Source organism: Prosopis cineraria, unplaced genomic scaffold, assembly GCF_029017545.1.
Source record: "Prosopis cineraria cultivar Desert tree isolate PC_DT_omini unplaced genomic scaffold, ASM2901754v1 PC9, whole genome shotgun sequence".
NCBI classification, from domain to species: Eukaryota; Viridiplantae; Streptophyta; class Magnoliopsida; order Fabales; family Fabaceae; genus Prosopis; species Prosopis cineraria.
Window position 1 is genome coordinate 29,881,221 of NW_026555340.1, and position 12,089 is coordinate 29,893,309.

General features: G+C 37.9%; 3 protein-coding genes across 3 annotated transcripts; all 3 read right to left on the minus strand.

Moving 5' to 3' along the window:
- Window positions 1-194: 194 nt before the first annotated feature.
- Window positions 195-4,768, minus strand: LOC129319198 (probable inactive purple acid phosphatase 27). Its single transcript, XM_054964192.1, has 12 exons — window positions 4,279-4,768; window positions 3,856-3,947; window positions 3,642-3,711; window positions 3,414-3,536; window positions 3,126-3,218; window positions 2,601-2,730; window positions 2,120-2,201; window positions 1,902-2,034; window positions 1,523-1,728; window positions 1,304-1,429; window positions 868-1,177; window positions 195-613 (listed from the first exon to the last, which is right to left on the minus strand). Exons 1-12 carry the CDS (start codon window positions 4,471-4,473, stop codon window positions 308-310), a joined length of 1,866 nt encoding a protein of 621 aa, XP_054820167.1. The 5' UTR covers window positions 4,474-4,768; the 3' UTR covers window positions 195-307.
- A 1,802-nt stretch (window positions 4,769-6,570) lies between these two features.
- On the minus strand, window positions 6,571-7,530 carry LOC129320361 (ATP synthase subunit delta, chloroplastic-like). The gene has a single exon (XM_054965783.1). The coding sequence runs from the start codon at window positions 7,446-7,448 to the stop codon at window positions 6,699-6,701; it is 750 nt and encodes a 249-aa protein (XP_054821758.1). The 5' UTR covers window positions 7,449-7,530; the 3' UTR covers window positions 6,571-6,698.
- Window positions 7,531-9,666: 2,136 nt separating this feature from the next.
- Window positions 9,667-11,450, minus strand: LOC129320360 (F-box protein At5g50450-like). The gene is made up of 3 exons (XM_054965782.1): window positions 11,013-11,450; window positions 10,755-10,917; window positions 9,667-10,642 (listed from the first exon to the last, which is right to left on the minus strand). The coding sequence occupies exons 1-3, from the start codon at window positions 11,336-11,338 to the stop codon at window positions 9,890-9,892; spliced, it is 1,242 nt and encodes a 413-aa protein (XP_054821757.1). The 5' UTR covers window positions 11,339-11,450; the 3' UTR covers window positions 9,667-9,889.
- Between the last annotated feature and the right edge of the window lie 639 nt (window positions 11,451-12,089).

Consider the following 12,089-nt stretch of genomic DNA (forward strand, 5'->3'; position numbering starts at 1 on the left):
TGCATCACGTCATTTCGGCTTTGGGAACAGTAACACAAGCATGTAATCAATGTATATGATATTAACAGGAGTTGTATATGGTGTTATTGGATGATATTTTGTTCACTGGCTTTAATTATTACTGATGTCATTGTATATGATATGCTTAATGGTCATCGATGTAAAACAGGAACTGTACAGGCCAAACCTCCATCTTACGTAAAAGAGGAAATGATAAACTTCATTTACTTCACACCAAAATATAATACTTGAAAAATATTTTTAAAAATATTTAAGCCATGAGAGCATGAATATGTAAGAAGACAAATTAAGTAGCTAAGGTGGAAGGTTCACAGCTATCATGCACGCATGCTAAGACATCTCTGTAATCCCTAGAAATGGTGAAAGAATCGTAGACTTTTCCATCATTGCTTTTCTTATACTCATAGAGGAGTGAAGAGTGATTGAATGCCGTCAGTTTCACAAACCCAAAGTCAAAGTCTTTGTAGAGGCTCCAACTTGGGGTTACTTGGCTGAATTTAGATAAGTGGCTTCCTCCTCCTCCAACAACAACATGAATAGTTCCATTCACAATGCCAGAATAATGTGACCTTTCTGTATTCATACATTGATTCTGCAAATGTATATTTGCATTGTCAGAGAAATGACATGAAGATAATCAAAACCCATTACTAAGTCTATGAGAATACACAAAATGAATGAGCATTTGACCACAGGTTAGTACTCACTGTAAACAAGTTGGGAAAACAAAAGATAGAATGCATCTTGAGCCATCTTAGAGTGAAGAAAATAACTGCAAGCTGGTTTGATTTCAAAAATCCTTCTCTCTCTCTCTCTCTCTCTCTCTCTTCTGGCTATTGTGCTTACCTGATAAATGGGGCACGTTCTTTCGTAGTTATGGACATGACCATAAAATGCAATATCTACTTTGTATTTCTGCCAAAGCTTCTGCAAACTTTCCCTTCCCATGGGCTCTTCAAATGAGCCCTCTAAGGCATAATAATAATCAGACGAATAGCCAAGCACTCGATGCGCAGCAAAGATCAACCAGGGCTGTTTTTGCCTGTCTGCTGTTGCAAGGCAATGCTCAATGAATTTGTACTGCTCTGATCCTTCTCTCCAGTCATGTTCAGTGTCAGCTATGCAGAAGCGAAACATGCCATAATCTGTAGCATACCTGCCTATGTTCGATATATGACTTCGATTGTTGTTTAAAGAGTATGTATACCTCTATCAAGTTAAATTCAAATTAATTAAACAAACTGAATCATATTTTGCAAGAAACTAGATTAATGAAATTTACCAAAATTTTGCTCTGTTTTCTGTAGGAACAAAGAACATGGTTTCAGCCAAAACTCCACATTCCCCACCAGAATCCATGGTGTCATAGAAAGATCCTGAGTTGGGCCAATCGCGTTCGTGATTGCCACTGCAACATGAGATAAACAATATTCTTCAGCTCTTTAGATAAAAGCATCTTATTTACATGTCAGTGGAGGAAGGTAATGACAACTGGACAAGCCTTGCTATCATATATGGCACTTTTGATGCAATAGGTTCCACTTGAGCTGTGAATTGGTCCCACTGCGAGATGTATCCATTTGCGTATGTTATATCTCCTATGTGGAAAACGATATCAATATTGTCTAAATCCTTGATAAGCTGGTCAGTCGTGTTGAGCGAACCTGGCTGATAGTTGCTATACTCATTCGAACCATCACGCTCTGCCTGATATAAACCACACAAAAAAAAAAAAAAAAAACAAGAAGAAGAAGTAAATGCCTTTTCTAGTTTATCATGTTTAAAATTGCTATAAATGAAAAACTATGAAGAATGGTTATGTCCTGAGATTTGAGAATAATAGGTTCTTTCTGTTAATTTTATCTATATTTTATTACTACCTTCCCCATGTCACCAAATATGATAACACGTTGCAGAGAGTTCTGTCCAGGATAAGGAGATGACTTGAATGAATAGCTCTTGCTCCAAACGTATTTTCCATTAGACAAAAGATGTCCCAAACGGTATGCGTACCTGAAAAGGTTTTTTGGAAAAGAAAATCAGAATATTCCTGATTTCTAATAATGCTATAAGCACAGACGAGTATTTTAAACCATACCAAGAATTTGGCCAAAGATTTTTAAGAAAACTTGTGTGTATGAAACCAGGGTCACGCCAGCCAACAGTTCGTGCTGGTGAACCTGCAGAGTAGCAAGAAAAACTTGTTAGGTAGCACAGCTACACTAGCCATCATCCAACCCCTATTAATCAAGAGAGGGATCCCTTTTCGAGGGAATAAAATAGAAGCAATGAATTAACTAGGACTTTTAAATCTTCCCACATATAGTCATGAATCCATTTATAAATGGATTTTATTCTTCTCTTGATCACAAAGGTGACTAAGGATGCAAGGAAAATTCAGTTGATTACACGAAGTTTCTCAAGAATACTTGGTGGATCAAGTAGCACGTACAGAAATGCCGTCTATGACTAAATGTCCATGTAGTGATAGATATCATTCAAAGTTTTTCCAAGAATACTAAGTAGATCAACTTCATGCGCGTGATAACCAACTCATTGAACAAGTTGATTAAACTTACCGCACATGCTGTTACGACCAAATGTCAATGTTCCAGCAGGAGATTTTGATAACTGTTTTCCCTTAAGACCCCATTGAACAAAAGGTACAGCTTCACTTATGTCATAACCACTTGTCCAGGTAATGGTCATCTGCAGAAGATAAAAAAATCCCAAGAAATTGTTTAGCCTGTTTAGGTTCACAATGCTGAAACTACTGCATAGCCCAAATAGAAATTCTTGGATGCTTAGTAAAACAAAATAGAATTAATTCCGAATCCTATAATACTCTGTCAAACTCAACTAGTTTTACCAAAAAAATTTATAGGCTCCTTTCAGAAAGTTTCATCTTTGGTCGGGAGTGGGCTCAACAATTCAGATCAGTGCAGTATCAGAATTATCGATGTTGTATTTTGACTTGCTTGTAGTTTTAAGACTTTATAATGCCTTCATATAGAGGAACTTTAACATGAAATCAGCACCTAATGGGCAAAATAAAAGGCAATGAACTTAATAATAAGGACCTTAAAGCATGAGGATAAACTTACTTCATCCCAAGACTTTCCTTGAGCGAGGCGGGGATATAAAGGTGCTTTAGGATTGGCGAATGATATGAAATTGGAAATGGCAACAAGTTTGGGCTACAGTTGTCAAAAGGAAAAAAATCCGATTAGCGTATGATAGAATCACGAACCTATTCTAATGAAGATAGGCTTGTATTAAGAACAATTATTACACTGCACTAATTTTGTTGAACATGCTGCACAAAATAAAACATAGTCAGAGCAGAATGGAGATTACAAATGTAAGAAACAGATGAGGAAACCTGGACGTACATTTGATAGTCCCCCTGAAAATAGGACGAATGAGAAATCCGCACGTTGATTGATCAATTGGAATTTCAAGGAAGATTTTCCGGTCTTTGAATAGTTGGTGTCGGTCTCATTTGCGAACTTGTACTGGCACAACGATTCAAATCAATCATGTGAGTGTGTGAGTAATGCACTGTGGTCAAAATCAATCTCTTAGCTTTAGTTAATCGCATAGACGTGGATGGTACCCACCTTTATTGGTGCAGAGCATATGTATGGAGTCTGTTCTTTGGGATCATTGATCGGTGGACAGGTTGATGAGCTGCCACATGAAAAGCAACTTTTCTTTTATTTCTTTTCAACGCTAATCTTCCCATTGCTGAACTCAATCATTTACAACCATGTGACAGCATTAAGAAAGTCTAATTATTGAAATGATTAGTGAGTCCATGAAAAAGTGAATTACTTGAACTTTGCTGGAGAAAAAACTCCCACCCAGTCATCTGGTGATGGATTAGAATAATCAAGATCTACAGTCACCCACTCGGTATCCTCACCCTACAATCATATACATCAAAAGAAGTATCACAAAATCTGCCCATACGTATTCAAGTATTTAACTAAAACATCCCACAACCAAAAACGTGGGAAATTCGAATGAAACAAAGGCAATAGTTTTGCGAAAAAACAAATCCAATATAACCAAAGATGCATCAAAATTGACTCTATCATCTGATCTGTGTTAACTTAGGAGTTATCGTACCGTCAAGATAATTACTAGAAATTAAAGAGAAGCAATGGCTAGCCTAATTGACTTGAACCCAAGAAGGTAAGGAAACGTCGAAATACTTATTGCTTGTAAGATTAGTTATTACTGATTAATCGTTACCTTTATGCCGAGAATCGAGGGAAAAGCTCTAAGAGAGGCACTATTGTGAAGAGAAACAACAGTCTTGTGAATGGCAATCTTGGAGAGAGGCTGCTCACCGAAGCCATTAAAGTGAGCGAAAGCGATACTCAAGTTGGCCAAGCACGACAATAGCAGAATCATATTGAACTTGAACGAAAGAGGATGCTTTCCCATGTTTAAAAGAAATTTTCAGATGAACGAGTGAAGTAAAATGTAGACTATCTAGCTTGCTATGCCGTTCGGATTCCGTGAATCGTTCGAGTTTGACTAGAAGGGGTATAAAAAAATGAATAGTTCTGTCCCTTCTTGTATGCTCCGTTCTACAGTGTTCTTCTTCAATTCACGCCTCAGCTAATTCTCGTGGAGAAGGAGGGAACGCTGAAACCCTGCCTCAGTTTGGAAACTAACAATCAAACCCAATGGTTCTGGCGGATAAGAAGATCCCAACGAATGTGTTATTGATAATTAAATCTAAAGTAAATATAAATATGTTGAATATCTAAATTTGTGATTAAACATTTGTGTTGAATATCACATAAAGTCATTTAGTTCTTAACTGGCGTAATCTCTCCAATGAAGTGTATCGCCCCCCCCCCCCCCCTCTCTCTTCTTTTGCCACGTAATATCTGAACAATATTTCTTGAGATTTGAAAGGTGTTGGATATCTCATCATTTAACTTGGCTATTATTATAACTATATTTTCGATATCAAAAAGTGTCTCATATATTAGTCCAATTCTGTTTGGAAAGTGGAGTTTTGGGTGCCTCATTTTCAAAAATTTAATGCAAAAAATCAATTCATAATTTTATAAATTTTCGGAGATTTTGGATTGTCATTGACTTTAAGATTAAATTATAATTATATTATGATTTAACATTTAATCAAATGATAATTTAATTATTAATATCTTTTCTAATTTAAAACATGACTCTTTTACAGAAAATTTGGAAAATTAATCCTCTAATTCTATTTATAGGATGAAGAGAATATTTGATTTAGTTCTATTTATAAAACAATTTAATGATTAGTGTGTTCATTTTAATCATTTTGTCCATATTAAATGTAAGTAAGTTTATTAAATGTTAGAATATTTTTATTTTAAATGAAATTTAAGATTTTTTGGTTTTAATGAAAATGCTAAAAATAACTTAAAAATAAGATTAAAAAAAAATACCATGCAACGTCTGCGGCCTTTCAGGCTTTCAGCCAATGGGTCCAAAATAACCCACCTTGGACTAACTAAACAACATTGGCAGCTCAGTTAGCCAATATTTCAAACGTGAACTTAAGTCAAGATTGATTGGCGGAAACCATTGCCTAATGATCTATCCAGTTCTGTGAAAAAGAAGTATTGGAGAATACGGCGCTTGGGTTTCTACGTGATTGTTTTCGTCGTGGCTTTGAGACTTTGAAAATGAATGAGAAATATAACAAGGAATAGGCTGTCTTTAAATTTTTATATATTTGGCCTTCAGGCGCTGTCTCAGTTTGCAGTAACAAAGCACATCAATTTTTGAACGCTTCTAATGGTGACATCCCCGATCTCCAAAGTGGCGTACATATACGATTATTGTAGAGTCCCACAAAAACAATCTAATCTAATCGTTCTAAAATCTTATGTAATGCACAAACAGTCTCGAAATCTTTAAATCCTTTGCTGTAAATAAATTTTATTGTTTATTATGCATAGTCCCCAAAAGCAATGCCATATGATTACACCAAATCCTTGCACGTAGGTTGATATTTTTGTTTTTGTTCATGCTTTGCTTAATCACATCACATTTAACTGTGAAGTGAAGTGTGAATGGCACGTAGGTCCATCGTGCCAACCTTCAATTTAAAACTAATGACACTATTACCTCCGGGCCCATTGAATATTGTCTGGGTTCAGCATATTGTTTGTCAACACGGAGGCTCACGCCTCACATCACCACCACCACACTTCTTTGGGTTCCTTTTCCACCAATATTCAAGATTTAAAAAAATAAATTAAACGATTAACATATAATTCCAATCATATTGTTCTTATATTAATTAATTCAGCATTTTTTAGACAAACTTGTGTCGGGGAGAAGCATGCAAGCACAAAACTCACGGGATGGGTGTTCCTATATGCGAATCACAGTCTCACTATAGTTAATTGGTGAAACCAAAGTAAATGATCATTAAAGATGGGACCCGTTACAGAGATTGTGAAAACATTCATATTCCAGTATATGGTCATAAAATTACAGGGAGCTAATTTCGCATCAGTTCCATCGCGCAGTGAGTAATATATGCAGCAAAATCTCACCATTTAAAACCCAGAAATTGTTTCCACAAACACACGCATGTAACTACAAGAAGGGGGAAAAGGTAAGCGCAATTGAATTAAACCATAAACAGTAGCTAAATTGGCTTATACAGTGAGTGTGATGTCACCCAGATCAAGCTGAGCTGCGATGTCCTCGAGTTGCTTCTTCACGCTCATGTCAATCAACTTCGATCCAGAATTCCCATACCTGACGGTGAATCCGGCCACCAAACTCGGATCGATCACGGACTTAATCTTCACATTCTTCGCCCCTGTCAGCTTCTGCACCTGCTTCGCTATCTGCGACAACTGCTCCGATTCCAATTTCACAACCGAACTCACTATCGCTGGCTCCGTATTCGTTACGTCGTTATAGACGAACTCATACTCCTTCGCTATATCCTTGATCAGATCGATCCTCTTGGCGTCCACTAGAATGTTGAGGAAGTTGAGAGTGTGGGGCTGCAAGCTCGAGGAGGCCGCGATTTCCTCCACTACCTTGCGCTTGTTCTCGAGATCGATGGTTGGGTTGGAGAAAAAGCCGAACACCTGCGGGTCGGAGAAGACTTCCTCGATCTTCTCGATGTCGGAGGCGGTGTCGTCGAGGGTATTGTTGGCTTTGGCGACGTCGGCAAGGGCGAGGGCGTAGCTGGCGGCGGCGGTTGCCGACATCTTAGCCCCGAGGGCGCCATTGGATCGGCGGCTGGTGGCGGTGCCCGGGAATTTCAGTTTGAGGGAAGGGAAGTTGGTACCGGAGAATGAGAGCTTGAGCAGAGGGTTTTGAGTGAGGAAGCTTCTGGGGATTTGCGTGGGATGAATGTGATTGGATCGCAGTGAGGCTTGAAGAGACGCCATTGTGTCTCAGTTTTAGAGGGAGGGAGGGGGTTGGTTGAAGAAGGGATGTTTTAGTTTAATGGCGCTGTAGAGTGGGTGTGCTATATTGCAATAGAAGGAAGCGCCATGGCCTCTTATCTGTATCAGATAAGATAACAAAGTTAACGACGTGACACGTGGATGCGTATTAGAGGGAGGAGGATTTCCTTCGGCTTTTGGACGTAATTATTATTTTTTTATCGACAAAAATGGGGCTTGTACGGAGTGACGGAAGCAATTTGGGAAGAAAAAAGTTGGTTCTTGGATCTGAGATGTGACCCCCAAATCAATTGAACTTTTTTAGCCCATGGGTTTAGCCTCAAATTTATTTCTTCTTGGGAATAAAAAAAAAACAGGAAATTTTTGTTTGACAAAATTGTCCGAAAATAAAATCATCTTACTCTTTGTCAAGGCTTTTTTTTTTTAAATAACAATAATCATGTGGGATTATCAATTCATCGTGCTTTATAATCGTTTTTTGAATTCAACATGTATTACTCATCATGTTGCTGAGAATGAAAATCTCAATGCCAAGGAAAGAAAAAAAAAAGAAATTGAATGTGAAAAAGGACGTGCTCCATTTCCCAGCCTCATAGGATTTTTAATTTTTTTAGACAAAAACAAGCCTCCTTTTTTGTGAAAAGATTGCACTTATGGACCTTAAGCCACAACAACAAACGTGAGGCCTTATCAATTTTATTAATATTTATTGGACTGTAAACAACTTGTGGAGCGGAGACTATTTTGTAAAATGTGGTGGTGGGGCTTCACAACCACACCAACAACGTGATAAGCCCGATTTTAAATAGGGAGAATGATTTAGATACTAAATTAATTAATTAATGTAGTTAGGTTCTCAATAAAAAAATTTTACAAAATAAATTATAATATAAATTCAAACAGTTACAAATAAAATTTTTTATTACAATTTAAGAGTTATATTTGATACATAAATATTTATTTACAATTAAAACTTCTGAATTTGTAATAATTTATATTGATATTTTTAACTTATTTTTTTTAAAAAAATTGAAGATTTAACTATTATTAATTTAATATTTTAAAACTTAACTGTTATTCTCCCTTTTAAATATTCACAAGGAAAAAAGAAAGAAAGAAAACGATTCGGTGTTGTGTTGACATGTTCAGGTAAATATTTTTGGAAGAGAAATGAAAAACAAGAAAAAACGACAGCTGCAAGAGACGTGGCCTGGGAGTGTCATAAGTTTGAAAATGGCAACCAAAGAAGATCCTACTATTGAAGTGTTTGGGCATAGAAAAAGAAGTCTTTAATTGAAATAAATAATTAGAAAATAAAACTAAAATGGGAGGAAGAGGGCAAGACGTTGAAAGGACAAGAAGAGGAGACAAACGAGTTGTGGGTTAAGTCATGGGGGAACGCATTAGCCCAATGAGGAGGAGATTTTGGTGTGAGAGTGCAGCTCCAACCAAAATGGCAAATGGGCATATGCTCGTTCCCCAGCTCCATAAATTGAACGAAACACAAACGCCAATCTCCTCTTGGATTTTCTACTTCGTACTCTTCCCTTTTAATCCTTTCCACATCCGCCCGCTCCTCTTTTTTCTTTTTTCCTTCTTTTTGAAGTCCGCATAATACAACATTTCCACGTAAAATTACGTACTTCCTAACTACAAGTTCTATCAATCTTCATATTCCTTCAGGGCCTCCTTAGCAAATCAATTAAACTGTTTGGTTTTAATTCTTAATTATTGAATAACGTCGTTTAATTATCTTCTTAATTTCTTTTATTTCCTCATATTTCAGAAAGAATTGTCCCTAATATATGCTATTGGTCTCTAAGATTATCACACCTTGCCCTATTATTTTTAATTCTATTTATAAATTATTTTTAACATGTTTTGTTAAAATTAAAAAAAAATTTAAACTTCATTAACTTTACATTAAAATTTAATAAGTTTTTACTTTTATCCTTAATAAATATTATTAACTTTTATTATTATTATTTTCATTCAAAGTATTTCATAAGAATACAAATATAAAAAAATTAAAAATTAATAAATATTTTATGAATAGGATTAAATTTTTTTCCCCTCCCACTGCCCTCTACATAAGGCGAGAGGAGTATATGGTAACTCCTTGATTTTGGTCAAAATCATGTTTCAGTCTTACATTGCTTTAGCTTTACGCCAAAATACATGCAATATCGTAGTATACATGTGCTAAGAAATGTAATTTATTTCAATTATTAATATACCTGTATTTATGACACATCCGGGAGGGCAAAATAAACTCCAGAATATCTAACAAATTTCTAATATTTACTGTGAGGATTACGACAACTTCTCAAACGAACTCAAAAACTCCAGAAAACTGGGCATTGCCCCAGTCTGTTGGGAAAGGAAAACTGTACCCTGTAATTAGGCTGGGAGATTCATCTCCCTCATCCGACGGCCACGTTATTTGCCACGTCGGCACCACCCTCTCCGTCAGCCTCTCCTCCTCCTCCTCCACCAACGACACCGTTATCCTCAATCCGCAGTTCAACCGGCGAGCATTCCATCTTGTGTCGTAATTTCCAGTCGAGCGATTGACAACCACGAGAGCAATAGTTCACCTTGCCGCAAACAGAGCACCGGCGAAACTCGTGCGGTCGCGTCTCCGGACGACCGCATCCAATGTGCGCGCACAGTCTCAGACCCTCCGCTCGCACTCCACGACCCGACTCGAACCACTCCCTCAGAAACAAGTTCGGCTGGTGGACCTCCGGATTGCTCAGCGAACAAATCGAACCCGCCGGGCATGGGCTGTTCTGATACCGGTGAGTATGCCACGTCAGCAGAGAGGAGGAGCAGGAGGGAGACGAAGACGATTGCGAGACGGAGCTTATAACGTAGGCAAGCTCACGCGCGTTGGCTTGAACGAGCAAACGCCGTCCCTCGTCGATGTTCTGCCGCACGCCATAGCCGTCTTGGAGGCAATGGCCTAACTCACGAAGCGCATCGATGTGACCGAGGAGAGATGCTCGTGCGCATAAAGCCACGCCGGCTCGAAGATCCTTATCGCGCTTCGAGCCCCCGCTGCCGTTGAACTGTATCACGGCAAGGGAGTAAAGCGCCGACGCGTGAGACTTCATAGCTGCCTTGGCCATAAGAGCCAGCCCGCTCTTTCGACTTTGCAAACAATAAAAACGGATCTGCAACCGTAAAAACCAAAAGAAAAATTCAGCAGATGCCCTTTTCCTTGGCTCTTGCTCTGCAAAAAGATAGTAACAGGTATATTTAGATATGAATTATAAATATACTCACCATTCCAAGAGTGTAGCAAGCGTGGACGTTCCCAGCGTTAACACAGAGTTTGAGAAATCGATGAGTGGATTCCGACCAGTTTCTCGCCTTCAAGGTAAATACTCTAGGACCCGCTCTGGCTAATACGAGACGATGGAGAGCCAGTCGGTTCAGTCTTTTGCATCTGTAAATAGGAGATAATCAAAAAAGAAAAATATGGAGAGAAAGAAAGAAAGAAAGAAAGAAATGGAAGGTGTATTTGAGAGCATGTGAAGTTACGTTAGGAGAACGTTGATGAAATGGGAAGGAGAGGAAGCAGTGGAGCTGAGCTTGGAGAGAACGGAAACCACGAGATCGTCTGGCAAGGCATCGAAGTAGTCGCATTTGTGGGAATATCGGAACGGCCTTCTCATATTCCGAAGCAAATTATTGGCATTCAAAAGGAAAAAAGAGCTGTGAAAGCAGACGCAGAATACAGAGCAGCCTGGGCTTGGGTTTGTATGTGTAGTATGTGTGGGCGAGGGGGAGAGGGAGAGAGGCGTTATATGACAAAGAAGATAGGAAGAGGGAAAGTAAAGAGTCGTATCACAAGCATTTGTTTGCATTCACAGTTCATAATTTATTTAATTATAAAAAAGAGGGGGTTATGCAAAAGAAGACAGTATAATAAGATGTGAAGATGGTTTGTTGGGCTTCAACTTTCCTGAATATTAAAATAGAGCTTGCTTCAGAGATTAAAGAGAGGGGAGGGGCTGAAGCTCAGGATTGCCATTTTTCTCCATCGAGTGTGGGACCCCTGAACGCACCCCCAGGGAACGTCCCGCCCACTGGTCAAACTGCCTCCGCCTCCTATCCTAATCCTTCCCTCTTCTCACTCTTAGCTCCTTGCATCACATGAAGTCATGAATCAATTTCGTTTTAAATATTTTTGCATTACTCTTGTTGTTTCTCGAGATTATGTTAAAAACGTGAATAATAATTTTTAAATATCTTTCTTGGCCTTATGACGGAGATAAAGTAAATAATAATTTTAATAATCGTCGGTGATGATTGTAGAAAATATAAGTGATAATAATTATTTCTCAAAAAATATTTCTTTGAATAATACGTGTCTTCGAATGCAACATTTTTCAGTTTTTTAGAATGACTGGAGTTTAAGAAAATAGAAAAATTGTTATATTCTCCTGGATTTAACATTTAAAAAATACAAGAAAATTACAACGCCGTGTTAGATTGAAAATCGAAACGCCTAAGGGGATATTAAAGATGATACCAAGCAGGCGCAGGCCGTGTTTGTATGGGAGCCAAGTGGAAAGTTCGAGAATATAATATTTTTCCATATTCTCCTTTTTAGTT